The sequence below is a fragment of the Panthera tigris genome, chromosome B4, assembly GCF_018350195.1.
Source record: "Panthera tigris isolate Pti1 chromosome B4, P.tigris_Pti1_mat1.1, whole genome shotgun sequence".
Lineage (NCBI taxonomy): Eukaryota > Metazoa > Chordata > Mammalia > Carnivora > Felidae > Panthera > Panthera tigris.
This window is the reverse complement of record NC_056666.1, coordinates 63,580,357-63,599,268: the sequence shown is the minus strand read 5'-3', so window position 1 is coordinate 63,599,268 and position 18,912 is coordinate 63,580,357. Positions and strand designations below refer to the sequence as shown.

Here is an 18,912-nt window from a genome sequence, read left to right as displayed (position 1 = left end):
GGCGTGGTGAAAGAAACACAGCAGTTGAGAGTCAGCCAGTGTCATGAAAGTGTCCCAACTGGGTCCGTAGAGTGTGCAGACTCACCCTAGACAATTTACAGATGGAGTGTCAGAGGAGGGGAAAGCAGTCCTTTGCCCTCACACGCCTGGGCAGTCTGACCTGTTGCCTCAGACTTTGGACCACATGAGGGAGATGACCCGGCCAGAACTTCAGAAGTCTGAGGAATACTAGGGTTACACTGTGGAAATGCCAAAGAAAGAAAGGAGAGGGAGGGAAGAATCCCTCTGAAGGGCAAAGAGGGAAATCCCTCACCCTTCTAGGAAAGAATGGTCTGGTGGGTTCCCCCTGGATCTTCGGATCCTTACTGAGGGGTAACCTCACTGGAGTTTGTCAGTTCCCCAAAGAGTACTAGAGTCGGTTCACTGAGGGAAAGTCCCAAGATATTCCTGGAGAATCTGGGGACAGTCCCAGGCTAACAAAGGGTCCCAATACGGGCCACCAAATGTGGGGCGCTCTGATTGGGTGGGGGCTGGCAGCACAGGTAGTGAAAGAATTCATCCAAGACAGAATGAAAGAGACACAAGTTTATTGAATACACTGCAAGAAAGTAGCGGGCAGGACAGCAAAGGAGAGATTGTCTGCCACAAGGCAGTGGCGAGGGTCCATAGTTAAAGAGCTGAGTAAGGGAGTATGGGGACATATGGAATCTTCCCTTTTTTGGTAATCTTAGGAACTGTGACTGGTTGTAAGCAGTCCATTGGTCATTTAGGGCCTGTGGCCATTTCAAGGTGGGTCACTTAATAAGCCTGTTTGTATTCAGCTTGGTGGTCACCATGGGCCCTTTGCCTTGCTCACCTCTCCTTTGTTCAAGCCTGTTGCCTACCAGTGGCCCTCACAGATAGACCTAGAGGGTATAGAGCTAAATGAAATAATTCATGTGGGACCCAAGGAATTTAACAAAAATCCCCTACCCCTGGACAAGCAGAGCAAGACTAACTCCATTTTGTGCTACACCCACCATCTCATATATAACCCCCACATGACCTACTTGTTGCTCAAGACACTCCCCCACCCTAGTTAAGCCACTGAGCACACCCTTACTGGAGACCGGCTCATATAGGAATACGGAACCACTAACCACCAAAGAATGTAAACCCCGCCTTTTGCCCGCCAAACTTGCGCGCCAATTCTGACCAGAGTGATAGGCTAGTTCAAACAGTTACTATAGGGTAAATTGTAATTCAATTGGCCACCTGTGTGTGGACTAACATGACTATGCAACTTTCTGTGTGTGTTACAATCTCATTGGCCACCGGCCCCTATAAAACTGCTACGCCTTTTAACGTAGGGGTCCAAGTCCCTGCTCTGCTGTGTCGGGTATACTTGGGCCCAAGCTCAAGCTTGCAAATAAACCCTAGTGCGTTTGCATCAGTATCGGCTCCTTGGTGGTCTCTTGGATTTGAAATCGGGGGCATTACAATTCAGAGAAAGACAAAGGCTGTATGATTTCATTCATATGTGGAATTTAAGAAGCAAATGAACAAAGACAAAAAAGAGACAAACAAAAAAATATACTCTTAAACACAGAGAACACACTTGTGGTTGCCAGAGCAGTGGTGGGTGGAAGGATGAACCTAACAGATAAAGAGGATTAAGCACAACAGATAAATAAACTGTGAATAACATTTTAAACAGCTTTATTGAAGTATAATTCACATATCATCCAATTTACCCTTTTAAAGTGTGCAATTCAGGGGTGCCGGGCCGGTTCAGTCAGTAGTAGAGCATGGGATTTGTAATCTCAGGGTCGTGAGTTCACAACCCACGTCAGATGTGGAGCCTACTTTAAAAAAAAAATTAAATTAAATTAAAAAGTAAAGTGTGCAATTCAATGGTTTTAGTGTATTCAATTATGCTCCCATCATCACAATCAATTTTAGAACATTTTCATCACCTCAAATAGAAACAACATAGTCTTTACCTATGACGCCCCCCTCCCCTGCCCCAATCCCTCCACACTTTATGGAGTACTTTGTGACTGGCTTCTTTCATTTAGCATAATCTTTTCAAGGTTCTTTCAGGTTATATAAGCACTTCATTACTTTTTACTGATGAATAACATTCCATAGTACAAATTTACCACAAGTTGTTTGTTTTGCTTTGTCTATTCACTAAATGAAGAACATTTGCGTTGTTCCTCCTGTTCTATTTAGCATATGAAAGCCTAGTCCTCTGAGATTACCTTTCAATTCCCAAGCAGTTTTTGAGCACAGGTATTTTTATCATTTTTATCACAGCTCCAAATTACTTCTTGGTTGGCTCATGAATGCAATCCTTGCTGAAATATATTCTGAAAACCCATAATAAAATTAAAGGATTTTGTTTTGTTTTAAAATCAGTTTATAAGACTTTTCAGAAATGTTTCTGGCAATATAGTTGCTCTTTTATTTTCTTTTGTAAAATTATATGAATAAAATATTTTTTAACATCAAGAGTAAACTGACTCACAAACACGGGGAAAAGAAATCAAAAGCCATATTCGGATGAAAAGGAACTTTTTTCCAGGAGACATAAAAATGCAGCTTATGGAATTAGAACATTCTTGCCTCTCTTTTGAATCCTTCCTCAGTATAAAATTGCTGAAGAATGGGGCATCCAACTTTAGCTCAGGTTCATGATCTCGTAGTTCATGAGTTCCAGCCCCATGTCCTGCTCTGTGCTGACAGCTGGGAGCCTGGAGCCCGCTTTGGATTCTGTCTTCCTCTCCCTGCCCATCTGCCACTTGCGTTCTGTTTCTTTCTCAAATATAAACGTTAAAAAAAAGAAGAAGAAGAAGAAGTAGAAGAGTAAAAAGAAGAAGAGTAAAAAAGAGTAGAAGAGTAAAAAAGAGAAGAGTAAAAAAAAGAAGTAAAGAGTAAAAAGCTAATCAAGTTAGGAGGCATCTATCTTTACTCATGACTCGAAAATACAAAGCAGCAGTGTAGGACAGTGTTCATCTTGATGCCCGTGTTCATGTTCTGTTGCTGCCATTTGCCATCCATGTGTTTTCAGGACAAATTACACACCCCCTCGTTATCTCAAGAGTCCTCATCTGTAACTAAGGATTATAAGACAAGTTTTCTGTGGGAATCTTACTGCGCAGTGGAATGTTTCACAAAATATGGGTATAAATATGAGGGGAAAAAAAAGAAATCACACTGCGCGACAGTATCTTTCAATTTTCTTCAACTTCATGCAATTAACTCAAGAAGAGTCTTGGTTTGAGCCAGTAGGGCTCTTCCTTAACACCCGTCTAAAACATTTGCAAGACAGAGAGAGCAGGTAGTTACCTAACTAAAATTTTAAAATGTTGTTGGCTTTAGCATTTAGTAATTTGAGTATTTATTAATGCCACCCTCCTGAAGGCCCTTAACCCTGAAATTTGCTCCACTGTCTAGACTTCATGCCAGGCTCAAGGACAAGGAGTCACTTACATTTTCTTATCTTCTGCCTCTTTAAACAAATGGAATTGTCCTTGGCCCCAGGGTAAACAAAATCAAGCTATAAAGTGAGTACAGCTCACTAATAAAAGATTCCCAGTGATTTGGTAGAAAACTGAAAGAAGGGAATAGGGAAAGGACAGGGAATGTAAAAGCCACATATTTTTCATTTTCTGTAAGTGTGAAATCATCCAAAATGGGGCAACCGTTTGGTTGAGTGTTTACAATGTCCTCTCCATTGCCGCCACTGGGGAAGCAGAACAAGGTAAGACTCACACTGTGAACTGTAACAGCTCAAACTCTTGGTTTTGTGGCTCAGGTTATTTATTCTTTCTTGTTTTCTCCCTGGCTGTCCCCTGTGGGTCCTCCACCTTCCAGAATTCCCAGTGAAGTACCTTCTCCTTAGGGTCTTACTTCTAGGACAGTAAATGTGCTTCTCTTGACTGGCAGGAGCATTGCTAACGGGGAGCACCCCAGGCAAAATGTTGTTTTATATGTTCCAGTTTTACTTTAAATTTTTGTGTTGGTTTGCATTGTGTGCCAACATTCACTCCTGCTTGTTTTCATTTTATATTTATTTACCTTCAGAAGAGAAAACTTAAACTTTTTTTTCCAAATCTTTTGATCTGATTCATATGCTAGAATGATGCCCCCACCAATGGTCTGTGATCCCAGATTTAGTAGGAGTCAAAGAATACACTAGGATTTAGAATCAGAGAGCAGTGATTTCATCCTGACCTTCCAACTAGCTGATAGTCAGGTTGTGACTATCTGAGAGAGACAATGTCGGCCCTGAAATACAGAATTCAGAGATGCAGTTTTTGCCTTGAAACAAAATACTAGCCTGAACCTGTGCAAAGAAAAATCATAGGAAAGCATTTTTCATCCAACTAGCATTTATTGAATACCTACTATAATGCCTGGCACTGTTCTACATAGCATACAATCATGGTCAAAAGTACAGACTCTAGAATCAGACTTAATCAGTTCAAATCTCAGTTCTGCCACTTACTAGTCGTGTGACCTTGGACTATGTACTTTACTAATCTGTGCTTCCATTTCTCCATCTATAAAAGGAGAATAGTGAGAAGTACCTACCCCAGAACATTATTATGAGGACAAAATGAGTTCATATTTTTAAAGCACTCATGGTAGTGCATTTTAAAGCACTCATTTCCTAGCATATAGAAAATGGTATATAAGTTTTTGTTAAAGAAATAAAAATAGGCACCAAGAAACAAGGCAAAGCCCTGTTTGCAGAGATTTAAATTCTAGCAGGGAGAGAAACAATAAGCTAATAAACATATCATATAACAAAACACTGTGATAGACACTAGGAGGAAAAATGAATGAGCCCCAAGGATGAGGGTGTACTTTGGATAGTGTGGCCTAGGAAAGTGTCTCTGAAAAGTGACTGTAATAGTCAGGGTTTTCCAGAGAAACAGAAGCAGGATGGATGGATGGATGGATGGATGGATGGATGGATGGATAGGAAGAGAGAGAGAATGAGAGAGAGATTTATTATACGGTATTAATTAGCTCATATGATTGTGGAGGCCGAGAAGTCCCAAGATCTGATGTGTACAATCTGGAGATGCACAAAAGCTAATCGTACAGCTCTATAGCCTGACAGCCAACACATGATGGTAGATTCCAGTCCAAGTCTGAAGACCTGAGAACTAAGGAGCAGCAGAGGCAGGAGATCAATGTCCCGGCTCATGAAGTCAGGCAGAAAGCTAATTCAACTTTCCTTCTACTTTTTGTTTTAATAAGGCCCTTCACAGATTAGATAATACTCACCTACACTGAGAAGGGCAAACCACTTTACTCAGTTCTCCAATTCAAATGCTAATCTCTCCTGGAAACACCCTCACAGACATACCCAAAAATAGTTTAATCAGATATCTGAGCATCCCATGATCTAATCAAACTGACATAAATTTTAACTATCACAGTGACATCTGAGTGCCTATACAAAGAGGGTCGGGGAATGTACCATGTAGCTATCTGAGGAGATATTTTTCCAGGCAGAAAGAACAGTAAGTACAAAGGCCCTGGGGTAGAGTATTTCTAACATTCAAGGAGCTACAAAAAAGCCACTGAGACTGGAGTGAAGTAAACTTATAAGGATGTTCACTGAGCCCAAAACTGCATCTTAGAGCTCTGGAAGTAGCCCTACACACAAGCTATTTGAAATAACCCAAGAATTGATCATTGTCACCTATAGATAGTGGGATTTGAGGTCATTTTAAATTTCTTTTGAATTTTCCCAATTTGCCTCTATAGACTTACTCTCTTTAGAATCAGGGAATAAAAAAAAAAAACTTTAAAACTTATGGAGTTAAATCTGTCGTTTTGGTTTTGTTTTTTTTTTTTAATAGTTGAAGAAACTGAAGGAAGAGAACTTATATCTCCAGATGCTGCAGAAACTTAAATCTTGGTTGTTTTATTCCTACTTCTGGGAGTCTTGGCACCAGCATGCTCAAACTGATAAGCCTCCCTTACTTCATGAAGGTTCTAACTGGTGAAGTACTGGACTCTTACCATGAGCAGGCAGCCAGGAACTAGAGGACATTGGTTAGGGGAGCAAGTCACCAAAAGTGATAACCCAAGAAAACAGGAAGCCACTCAATCTTCTCACCCAGCGGGACTTCCAGACTTTGATCTTGTATGTAAGGTCCACAAAAGTGGAACTCCTTCAAGTCATTCTACCTAATATAGTCATAGCTAAGTTGTAACTGTAATTTGCCTAAAATTTAGCAAAAAAAAAAAAACTTAGCAAAAAAAAAAAATTATTTTACTTAGCATACTTTCCTATATTGAAAGAATAATTATGTAGAAAAGTGAGTTTTAAAAATTGATTCATCAGGGCGCCTGGGTGGCACAGTTAGTTGAGCATTCAACTCTTTTTTTTTTTTTAATATTGTATTTATTTTTGAGAGAGAAGACACCAGTGGGGGAGGGGCAGAGGGGGTAGGGGGGGATAGAGGATCTGAAGTGGGCTCCTCGCTGACAGCAGAGAACCCGATGCGGGGCTTGAACCCACAAACCATGAGATCATGACCTGAGCTGAAGTCGGATGCTCAACCAACTGAGCCACCCAGGCACCCAAGCATTCAACTCTTGATTTCAGCTCGGGTCATGATCTCATGGTCATGAGATCAAGCTCTGAGAGTTTATTGTTTCTCTCCCATGCCCAGTGTGGAGCCTGCTTAAGATTCTCTCTCCCTCTCTTCTTTCTGCCCCTCTCTTGCTTGCGCTCTCTCTCTAAAAAACATAGAAATAAAAATTGATTCATCTGTTCCACAAGCATCTATGGAGGGACTCCTAGGAGAAAGGCACTGTGCTGTACAGTAAACAAAGTGTCTCAGAGAACTTAGAGCCCAGTGGGAGACACAACATGGAATAAGCATGCAAATGGTTATATCCTTACAGCTGAGGTTTGCGCTAGGAAGGAAAAGGTGGAGTGCAAAGAAGACTATGACTAAGACTATCCCATCTAGACTGGGATGCCTTGGGATGCATCCCAGGAAGTGCTATTTAAGTTGACATCTAAAAGATGAGACCTAGAGGAGCAGAAAGAAATGTTGAAGACAAGGGGAATGTTCCAGGAAATAGAACTGCAAATGTGATGGCCTTGAATGTCAGAGGAATTGGGGGTGTTCAAAGAAAGGAGGGAACCTTGGGTGTTGGGAAACAGTGAGAGAGATGGGGAGTGTTGAGACCTGAAAATTGACACTACAGCAAGAGCCAATGCAGTGCCTTTCACTTGGATGAAGAACATTGAAATTACCTTCGGAGCAATGCCAAGTCAATGAAGACCTTATGCAGAGGGCTGATAATATTTTTACTCTAATATTTTATCTAAAGATATCACTCTGTGGCACCTGAGTGGCTCCGTTGGTTAAGCACCCAACTTTGGCTCAGGTCATGATCTCGAGGTTTGTTAGTTTGAGCCCCACATCAACCTATCTGATGTCAGCGTGGAGCCCACTTTGGATCCTCTGTCCCCCTCTTTCTCTGCCCCTCCCCTGTTCACTTATTCTTTCTCCCTCAAAAATAAATCAATATTGGGGTGCCTGGGTGGCTCAGTTGGTTAAACGTCTGACTTTGGCTCAGATCATGATCTCTAGTTTGTGAGTTCGAGCCCCACATTGGGCTCCGTGCTGACAGCTTGGAAACTGAAGCCTGCTTTGGATTCTGTCTGTCTGTCTGTCTGTCTCTCTCTCTTCCCTTCCCCCACTCACATACTCTCTCTCTCAAAAATAAACATTAAAAAAATATTTTAAAACACCACTCTGAAGATTCAAAGTGTAACAAACACAACCACATTTTATTTCCCATAAATTACCACATTAAGCTAAAGGAACTAGATATACTGTAGATGCAAAATCAGAGGTAACTGTGTAGCTTCTGTACTTAGAAGATACAAGTCTTAATATTGATTAAAAATATTTACGCTGTATTGACAGCCTACTAATAATTATGTGGGAAAATAAAAATCTGATTTTAACAACGTCCACAGATCTTTATTATTTTGGTTGGCTCAAAACAAGTATTGTCATTTTAATCTGGTTTAAATAAGTGAGCAGTTAGGGGTACCTAGCTGGCTTGGTAGAGTATGAGACTCCTGATCTCGGGGTTGTGAGTTCAAGCCCCATGTTGAGTGTAGAGATTATAAATAAATAAACTTAAAAAAAAATAGGTAAGTGAACTAAGAAAAAAATGAAAGTAAGATATGAAACTAAGATTAGATCATAGAGTCTGTTTGACAAGAGAATTTTGTTTACCTACAAATTGTAAAAAATGCCCAGTCATTGTCATTTTTGTCAAATTTTGTCAACTTTGCATAAGACCACCAGAGAAAACTACTCAAAGTTGAGAGTTGAGTTTATTAAATTTACTGCAGGAGAGGACAGTGCCACCTTGACTCAATTGTGACTGGGAAGGAGGGGAGGAGGGTGGATTAAGGAAGGGTTAAGGATTAAGGCTTTGAAGGTCTAGACTTTAGTGGTTTAAAGAAGATCCTTCTAGACAGAGACCTGGTTGGAACTGGCAAAGTTTATGACAGCAAAGTGAGGATTTAAAGTAATTTTCGATAAGTAAACTGTTGTCAGAGAAGCAAGCTTTTTTCCAGGTGAGCAAGCTGTTATCTTAATAGCAAATGTTCCTACAGATGATCTTCCCAGATACACTGACTGGCAAGCACATCCTAAAGCAAATAGTGAAGTTATGTAGTCTTTATTTTCCTGGGCAAGATTATCCTGGAACAAAGAATTAAAGCAAATAGCCTCAATTTCCACTTTTCCTTTAAAGAATTCTCCTTTTAAAATCCACTAATGCAAGAGATCAATGAGCTATAGTTCAGAAAAATAATTGCTTAGTTGGTGGAGAATGCAACTTTTGATCTCAGAGTTGTGAGTTTAAGCCCCGTGAGCATAGAGCTTACTTAAAAAAAAAAACAAAAAACAGATAAAAGTGAAAGGCCATACAATGGAATATCATTTAGCCATAAAAAGGAATAAAGTACTGATACATTCTACATGAATGAACCTTTAAAACATCATACCAAATGAAAGGAGCTAGCTACAAAGGCCACATATTATATATCATTTCATTCATAAGAAATATGCAGGATAGGCAAACCCAGAGGCAGAAAGTAGATGAGTGATTACCTAGGGCTCGGAGGAAGGGAAATGGAGGGACACCACTAAGGGTACAGGCTTTCTTTTAAGGATAATGACAATGTTCTGGAATCAGATAGTGGTGATGGTTGCACAACTTTGTGAATATATTTTAAAGAAAATCACTTCATGGTGTCGTACCTGGGTGCCTCAGTCAGTTGAATGTCAGTTGAGTGACTCTTGTGGGATCGAGTCCCATGTTGGACTCTGCACTGGGCATGAAGCCTGCTTGGGATTCTCTCTCTCTCTCCCTCTGACCCTTTCCCCTGCTTGTTCTCTCTCTCTCTCTCTCAAAAATATAATTAATTAATTGTACACTATGTAAATGTGCATTACACCTCAATTTTTATTTACTTACATTTAAATATTTATTTATGTTTGAGAGAGAGAGCACAAGTAGGTGAGAGACAGAGACAGAAGGGAACAGAGGATCTGAAGCAGGCTCCATGCTGACAGCAGAGAGCCCAATGCAGGGCTCGAAAGTGAGATCATGACCTGAGCAGAAGTTGGATACTTAACAAACTGAGGCACCCAGGTGCCCCACATCTCAATTTTTAAAAGACAAGGAAAAGACTGAATAGGACCATCCCTGACCTCCACCCCTTGGTTCCTGGGCTCATATATTTAGCTACGAGGGAAAGGTATAGTTGCTGTCTACTGATTTAAGTCAATTATTCATCCTGTAAAACAGCATCTCAATCCTGTAAGGTAATTTTCTTTCCGCTAATGTAGTAACTGGATTTTTAGCAGGCCAATCTACCATTTTGTCAAGCCAGATGCTTTTGGGTTGTTGGAGCTTGTGATAATGTTGGTGTATCCTGAGTGTAATTCCATTCTATTATGTCCTTCCATATAAACAAGTTCCTTGGTCTGAAGTGATTTGTATGGAACATAAATGGCAATGAGTATGGTCTTCTGTTTAGTGCTGGTGGAGCGCTTGGGGCAGGAAAAGATTAATTCATTTCTGAAATATGTTTCTATGCCCAGGAGAACAAACTGCTGCTCCTTCCATGATGCAAAGTGTCCAATGTACTCACCTGCCTCCAAGTAGCTCATCAGTTCCTTGGAGAATGGCGTGCTCTGTCTGGAACTCAGCATGGCTTTGACTCACAGCACACGGGTACCCAGCAGAGGCAGAAGTGAGGGGAGGTCCACGCAGAGCCTACTTCCCTGCTGCCATCTCACTTTATAGATAGGCCTAGTAAGCAAACACCAGGGTGGCTGGTGAAAGAGGTTGACTGACACCCACAGTACTGGATATACTGTTTCTGACCAGCAAGTCAACCCATTAGCCCCTGTCCATGAATCAATGTTAATTCATACATCAGGATACCTATCCATCAAAGTCCAAAGTTGATAACCAGATGCAATGGCTCGTCAGTCACTCTCATACTTGCTTAATAGGTTTATCAAACCAGATAGGGAATTCTGTTCTGATAGTTATTTATTGTTGTTTTTGTTGCCTGTTTAGACTAGTCAGTTTGTAGATGCTATAAAGGTAAATGAACCAGTACTTTATCTCTGCTTCACTTTAATCACATCCAAGAATCTGCTCATATAAAGGCCGTGGGGTATTTCAGTATAAGTAACTCAAAAGTCATTTAAAAGAACTACTCTCATCTGTTCCTGGTGGCAGGCTATAACAAGGTTGGCTTTATCACTGTCATTTAGTATCATTTCTAAGTAGGGCTATAAAATAGTTCTGGCTGGAGTCAGCATACTAAACAAACCCAGTTCATAAACCAGGACCCTACTTTCTTTCTTTTCATTCACTCCTCATGCAGCCATATGTGTGGACTGAGGTATGACAGAACACTGAGGTGACTTGCTTATATATTCTAATTATGCCTTAAGAGCTGCTTGGGGCGCCTGAGGGGCTCAGTCGGTTGGGTGTCCGACTTCGGCTCAGGTCATGATCTCATGGTTTGTGAGTTCGAGCCCCACATCGGGCTCTGTGCTGACAGCTCAGAGCCTGGAGCCTGCTTCGGATTCTGTCTCCTCCTCTCTCTGCGTCTCCCAAACTTGTGCTCTCTCTCTGTCTCTCAAAAATAAATAAATGTAAAAAAGCATTAAAAAAAAAAAAAAGAGCTGCTTGGACTGGCCATGTATATACTGTTTCCTGTAACAATGAAATGCTGCTGCACCAACCCAATTATATAGTTTTGTGAATCAGAGAATACCCCATTCAAGATGGACAGTTCAGCATAGTCAATTTATGTCCTAAGAACAGGGCCTGGTAGCAATCTAGGAACTCTTTTTCCAAATGGAGAATACTTGTCAACAAAAGAGGGCATGATGCTAGGGGTTTTTGCTAGAATTCCCCTTTAAAATAAAGGCGGGGGGGGGGGCGGTTTGGAGAGGATTCATACAGCACCAAAACTCCCTGTACCATTGGACTCCCTGGGCCATTAGGCCAGAGGGGAAGATGGCTTGCACCATAGCCTGAGCATGGTATAGAGCCTTCTCTTGCTTGTGGCCTCATATAAAGGTGGAGTTGTGTGAATTACTTTATAAATTACTTAGGGCAACACATCCATTTACGGTGTATGTTACCCACGACCCCAAAGAGGTTCATCAAACACTGTGCCTCTTTGTGGTGAGTGGTACAACTTGTGCGCCAGACTATAGTCAGACCCCCAAAATCTCACTAATGTGGCAGTCCTTGAATTTTTTTACATTTATTTCCCATCCTCTGGCATGTGTGTGTTTTATTAAGTCTTACAGAATGCTTACTTTTTTTCCTATTTGTCAGGTCTATCTCGTTAGCATAATATCATCAAAGAAATGGACCAAAGTTCTACAGGATATCAAGATGACAAATCTTACTCTATAAAAGAAAGGAAATTGTTCAAAGGCAGATGTCTAAGCTACACGTAGATATACTCATTGTTATATGTCCATGTCCTAGAGGTAGAAAGAATTATCGTCAGGAGGCAAGAGGGCAACTAGGTGCTGAATCAGCCCACAGGGGAACTCAGATAAGGCCTCAGACAGGCTCTACCAGGGTGCCACTGATAACTCCCACAAGCCTATGGGGATCCCAGTGACAGAGATACATCTGTGGAAATCTTCCACCCACCCTGTAACACTGTATTATCCAAGAAGAAACATGTGGTCAAATAGTCACATGTAGCTATTTAACTTTAAATTCATTAAAATTAAGTAAAATTAAAAATTCAGTTCCTCAATAGACACAGGTGGCCAGCAGCTGCAGTTAGACCATGTAGATACAGAACTATTGGCCAGTGCTGCTATACAAAGCCAGAGTAGGGGTAGCTGGTGATATTTCCCTGACTAACCAATAAACAAGGTTCCTAAAAGCCTATAGAACCAAATAGGGCAATCCCTACACAGATTCTGCTAGTCATTTAGTATTGGTTTGGACCTGTCTGGACTATGCCAGTTTGTAGCTGCTACACAGGTGAATGAACAGTCCCTCTCTATCTGCTTCAAATTTAATCATATCCAAGAATTTGCTCATGAAAGGAAAGTCTGTGGGATATTGAAGTATACTAATTCAAAGGCTATTTAAAGAGTTATTCTCTGGGAAAAGACAGTCTCTTCAATAAATGATGCTAGGGAAACTGGAAGCTACCTACAAAAGAATGAAACTGGGCCACTCTCTTATACCACACACATAAATAAACTCAAAATTGATAAAAGATCCAAATGTGAAATCTGACACCATAAAACATCTGGAAGAAAACCATAGGCAGTAATCTGACACTGGCCTTAGCAACATTTTTCTAGATATGTCTCCTCAGGCAAGTGAAATGAAAGCAAAAATAAACTATTGGGACTACACCAAAATACAATGCTTTTGCATAGCAAAGGAAACCATCAACAAAACTAAAGGGCAACCTATTGAATGGGAGATGACACTTGTAAATGATATACCCAATAAGGGATTAATATCCAAAATATATAAAGAACTTATGCAACTCAACACACACACACACACACACACACACACACACACACACACACACACACACACATACACATTAGATTAAAAAATGGACAGAGGACCTGAATAGACGTTTTTCCAAAGAAGTCACACAGATGGCCAAGAGACACATGAAAAGATGCTTAACATCACTCATCATCACGGAAATGTAAATGAAAACCTTCAGAGGATACCACCTCACATTTGTTAGAATGGCTAAAATAAAAAACACAAGAAACAACTAGTGTTGGTGAGGACATAGAAAAAAGGGAACCCTTGTGTACTATTGTCAGAAATGCAAATTGGTATAGCCACTGTGGAAGACAATATGGAGGTTCCTAAAAAATTAAAAATAGGGGCACCTGGGTGGCTCAGTTGGTTGAGTGTCTGACTCTTGATTTTGGTTTAGGTCATGCTCCCAGGGTTGTGGGATCAAGCCTCATGGAAGGCTCGGTGTTGGGCATGGAGCCTAAGATTCTCTCTCTGTCTCTTTGTCTCTCTCTCTCTCCCTCTGCCCCCTTTCCTCCACTTGTGCACTCTAAGAAATAAACAAATTTAAAAATAAATAAATAAATAAATAAAAATAGAATTACCATATGATCCATTTCCATTATTATTTACCCAAAGAAAAAGTAAAAAAGATATATGTGTTCCTATGGTTATTGCAGCATTATTTACAATAATCAAAATATGGAAGCAGCAGTGTCCATCAATAAATGAATAAAGATGTCATACACACACACACACACACACACACACACACACACAGAGCCCAATATTACTCAGCCATAAAAAAGAATAAGATCTTGCCATTTGTGACATGTATGGACCTAGAAGGTGAAATAAATGAAATAAAATGAAATAAGAAAAATAAAGACAAATACTGTATTATTTCACTTATATGTGGAATCTAAAAACCAAAACAAAGGAACAAACAGACTCATAAATATAGAGAACTAATGGTTGCCAGAGGGGCAGTGGTTGGGGGGAATGGGTGAAGGGGAGTGGGAGGTACAGGCTTTCCAGTCATGGGATGAATAAGTCATGGGGATAAAAGGTACAGCATAGGGAATATAGTCAGTGGTATTTATAATAGAGTTGTATGGTGATACACTTACAACCATACACAAGATGGGAGCTACACTTTTGATTGTAACGTAATGTATGCACTTGTCAAATCACTATGTTGTACACCTGAAACTAATTTAACATTGTGTGTCAACTATACTTCAACTAAAAAATAGATAAAAATAAGAGTTATTCTCATCTGTTTCTAGTGGCATGATATACACAATAAGGTTGGCTGCAATAAGAATTCATTTTTTATTAGTCATTGACATAACACAAGTGTCTTTTAACATATTTTTCCTAATAACCACACTTTTAAACAGTTTCTGACAGATAATTTAGTTATTCAACAAGTGCTTCACATAAGTGATACATGCTGGATTCTTGTATTTTGGGTAGAGTTCCAGGTTCTTATTAATTTGCTCCTTATTAATTAACGTATCAGTTCTTTCACCTGTCCATAGAGGAAGTATAGCAGGAGAGTGAAGAGCCCATGGATGAAGTCAGAGAGCTGGGTTTGAGACTGTCACTCACTTTTGAACATTTAAGCCCAAATGTTCACTCATCAATAGTCATTCATTTATTCATAAAATAAATATCTTAAAAATAAGCCAGGAATTGGGTATACAATGGTGGAAAAAAACCAGTTTTCTGTTTAACACTGAGAATAATGATACCTGTGTCTCAAGGTTGTATGTGTATTGAGATAATATATGCTAAGTGTCAAGGAATAAGCTGGCATAGCAATTGGTAAATTCTAAAAAAATAAGTACCTCTTATGTACCTAGAGATACTTGAACACCTTTTATGTGCTAACATGTCCTGACTGTCCCATTCAGTGGTGACAGGCTACACATGACTATTGAGAATCTGAAATGCTAATCTGATTAGGATGTACTATAAATATGAAATAAACACTAAAATTCAAAATCTCAATATCAAAAGAAAAGAAATATCTCAGTAATTTTCATATTACATGTTGATAATATAGTTTAAATATATTGGTTAGATGAAACACATTATTAAAATTAATTTTACCAATTTTTTTACCCTTAAAAATTTTTACTTATTTTGAGACAGAAAGAGAGAGAACAGGGGAGGGGCAGAGAGAGAGAGGAGGAGAGAGCATCCCAAGCAGGCTCCATACTGTCAATGCAGTGACGTTTTTTTACACTTTTTAATTGGACTACTAGAAAACTTAAAATTACATATGTGGCCCATATTTCATTGCTATTGCACAGCATTGTGCTAGACAATAGGCAATGTGAATATAAATAAAATTAAGCCAGAGTCCCTGCATTCAAGCTCCTAATCTGTCTAGGGATTGAGATTAATTGTAATATAACATGATAAGCATTCCTACAGCAACATAAAAATTCAGCAAGCTGGTTTTATATAAAGAAACAATAGGGAACAGTGGCATGGGCAGCAGGATAGAAAGAGGTCTTCCCCTCACAGAAAAACTGACCTTAGGGAAAGGCATTTGAGGAGGTTCTTCATAGCCCCATGGGTTATTTGACTAATGCTGGGAGTTTCCACAGCCACCTGGATGCTGTTGGGATTCAGACACAGTGGCTATATCTGAAGTGCACAGTGTGGGGACAGACCAGCCTAACTGCAATGATCACATGGGACTGGATCACTCAAAGGGATGATGTGACTCCAGGGGATATGCTTATATAAGGCTTTAGTAAAATTAAAGGATACAGTACAGGAAGGAAAGCACAGGCAGATAGAGATCGCAGGCTTCAGGGCATAGCTCCCAGGGCCCTTGGTTAATCACACCGAACATACTTTGTCTTTGCAGTATGAACTACCAAGATAGGAGCAAGATATTATAATCTCAGGGATGCTGAGGCATGAGTTTACTGAGGGGTTTTATACTATATACCAGGGAGTTAAAACCAGGTTAGGTAACCATTTAACTATATGCATCATCGTCTATTCTTATTTTGGCCAAGAAGCCAGACTTCCATTCCAGGCTTCCCTGGAATAAACACAGAGCTACCTAAATCTAACAGAAAGGTCATGCTTCCATTCCCATACAACAAAAGAATTTAGGGCTTAATGTAGTAAAGACTGTGGTAGGGAGCCTCTAGGATGGTCCCTAGTGACCTCTAAACCCCTTTTCCTTGAATGTGGGCTGGAAATTTGTGACTCACTTCTAAAAAATGAATATAACAAAACAACAGGATGTCATTTCTGAAATTAAGTAACAAAAAGACCGTGACTTTCCTCTTGCCTGCTCTTTCTCACACTCATGTTCTATTGCTTTGAGGAAAGTCAGCTGCCATGTTGTAGGTTGCCTTATCGAGAAACCAGCATGGCAAAGAATTGAAGGAAGCTGCAGGCCAATGCTGGCAAGGAACAGAAGCACTCAGTCTAAAAGCCTGAAACACCTGAACCCTGACAACAATCACATGCATGAGTTTGGAAGTGGATCCTTCCTCAGTCAAGCCTTCAGATGAAACTACAGTCCCAACCAACAACCATGATTCAGCCTGTGAGAGACCTGAAGGAGGCACTCAGCCCAGCACACCCAGATCTCTGAAACTTATGAACTGTGACATAATGTTTTAAGCCTTACATAGTGTCAGTACCTGATGGAGGAATCTAACAATGAGTTTCAGTCTGCAAAAGGATAAACACATGATAGTATGTTCCAAATCTATGAAGTTGGTATATAGTACTAAATCACAAATGAAGGGAAGAGTAAGGGAAGTTAAGGTCACACTGACACAAGGTGAAGCGGGGGGGGGGGGGGGGGGGGGGAGCACAAGGCCTCTAGTAATTATAAGTGCAAAGCCAAACAGAGGTGGAAACTGAAGGGCCGTCTGTGGGAGTAGTATATTGGGATTACATAGCAGACATATTCAAGCAAATTAATCCAGCACTTCTAATAATGGAGAAAGGGCAAATGTTCGTAACTATCATGTAATGAAACGTTCCTTGGTAAGGAATGTATTGTAATCACCGACTTTGGTGTTTTGGACCAAATTAGAAGTTCTTTGATGACTACATTAATTCTTAGGTGCTCCTTTATTACTTTAAAGCTGTTTGACCTTATTTCTCTGTAACTCAGTTTTCTTATATGTATAACAAGGACAATATAACTTCCTGGTTTACTATGCATACTAAATAATCATTCATGACAGGCAGTGAGTAAAGGTCTAAAGGGCATACTTGAGTATGAGCACAAAACTTAACTATCCACACATTTTGTTTCCTACAAGATTCTTTGAAGCATCCAAAAGGAACGGAGTTAATTCTCCCCATGCATAGGAAGTTAATATTTTGCTCAGCCCATTCAGTCATGAGTAAGTATACGTTTTACATTTGATATGAGGTCTTAAAAATAATTAAAAGTGTTTGGGGTCCAGAAAATAATAACAACGTAGGAGCCACATTTTGGATATGCAATCAAAGCAATCAGAGCAGGCAAATTCCCAATGACCAATGGAATTTAACACATCTAAAATGTTCCCAAAGTGACAGGAACAGTTCTGATCATCAAATCCCCACAATTACAACAGCCTAGACTCTCAAACATTATCAACATGTAGTTACAGAGAGATCAGATAATAGAAGACAGGAAGGAAGTGACTGAAAAGGACTTAGAAAAGAAAATGCTCAATTTCCTTTCCTGCTCCTTCCAACTCTTTCAATTCAGGTCAATGGTCTGTTTCTTGCTATTAAAAACAACATTTATCTCATAGACAAATCCATTCTACTTAGGCAAAGCAAAAGTTGGGAGAAACTACAAAGATTTCAAATTAAACCTCAATTTGTTTTATGAAATTTATCCTGAAATATCAGCTATGAAAATAATCATGTCTGTGAAAATGGTGTTCAGAGTACAAGTCCATTCCTTTCTAAAAGTTATGCTGAGTTGACTCAACCACTAAGAGGTGTGGGTTAATTTATTCAAGACTGTTGCCTTGCAGGCTGGCCTCCAAGTAAAAGCTCTATGGAAACTGGACACAGGCTTAACGTAATCAATTCCTGGTCAGCCTAAAGACTTCAACTCCCTAGTTACACAGGCAAGGCAGGCCTCTCTACCTACTCAGTGGCACAATCTAGAAAAAACATTACTCCCTCTTGTTCTCCCTTACCCAATCTACCATCAAGTTCCACTGGCTCTTCCTTTGGAACATAGGTTCAAACTGTCTAGTGCATTTTATATTCTAGTGCTCAATACAGACACATATGGCTAATGGCTACCATTTTGAACAATTAAGCTCATTGATTACCTTCTGGTTACCTGTATCTACAGCAGGTTTACTAGGATTACTAGGTTTACTAGGACTATCGAAATGCTATCAGCTTGTATCACTTAACCTTCCTCAGCAAAGCTTTCTTCAAGGTGTATTCACACCCTTTTCAGGGCACCTTCCCAATCTTGATGTAAAATAATCTGACATTCAGTCTCAAGCTTTGCTTTCTTGACTATTTCAGAAGCCTTTCGAGTCCTGATGGCTGTTTGATGTGATAAGTCTTCATTTAACTATAGTTTCGCTGCAGTCCTGATTCATACTCCATAATCTCTGCTCTGTAGTCTAAACTTGATATAGGAGAGTTTTGAACACTTCTGGGTTCTATTTTTAACCATCTAGAGTTGGAAGAAAATGAACCTTGAATGCACTCCTTTAAACCTGGAAATAGTAACAAACCAACATTATTTATGCTTCTACTGTAATAACAACATATTATTTGTGCTCTTTTCTCTGGACCTTT

General features: G+C 39.8%; 1 protein-coding gene across 2 annotated transcripts in view; it reads right to left on the bottom strand.

The window, feature by feature from the left end:
* The window catches only part of RESF1 (retroelement silencing factor 1), a 47,860-nt gene continuing 28,948 nt past the window's right edge, over positions 1–18,912 (bottom strand). The window contains exons 5-7 of one of the 2 annotated variants that reach the window (XR_006219870.1): positions 10,202–10,362; positions 1,734–1,844; positions 1–86 (exon numbers count right to left, since the gene is read on the bottom strand). Coding sequence is in view for 1 of the 2 variants with exons in the window: in XM_042992072.1 (XP_042848006.1) it covers positions 10,346–10,362 (17 nt within the window). In the remaining variant the exon portion in view is untranslated. Of the gene's footprint in view, positions 87–1,733; positions 1,845–9,681; positions 10,363–18,912 lie in introns of those variants that run through there. The other variant, XM_042992072.1, reaches the window with a different exon arrangement.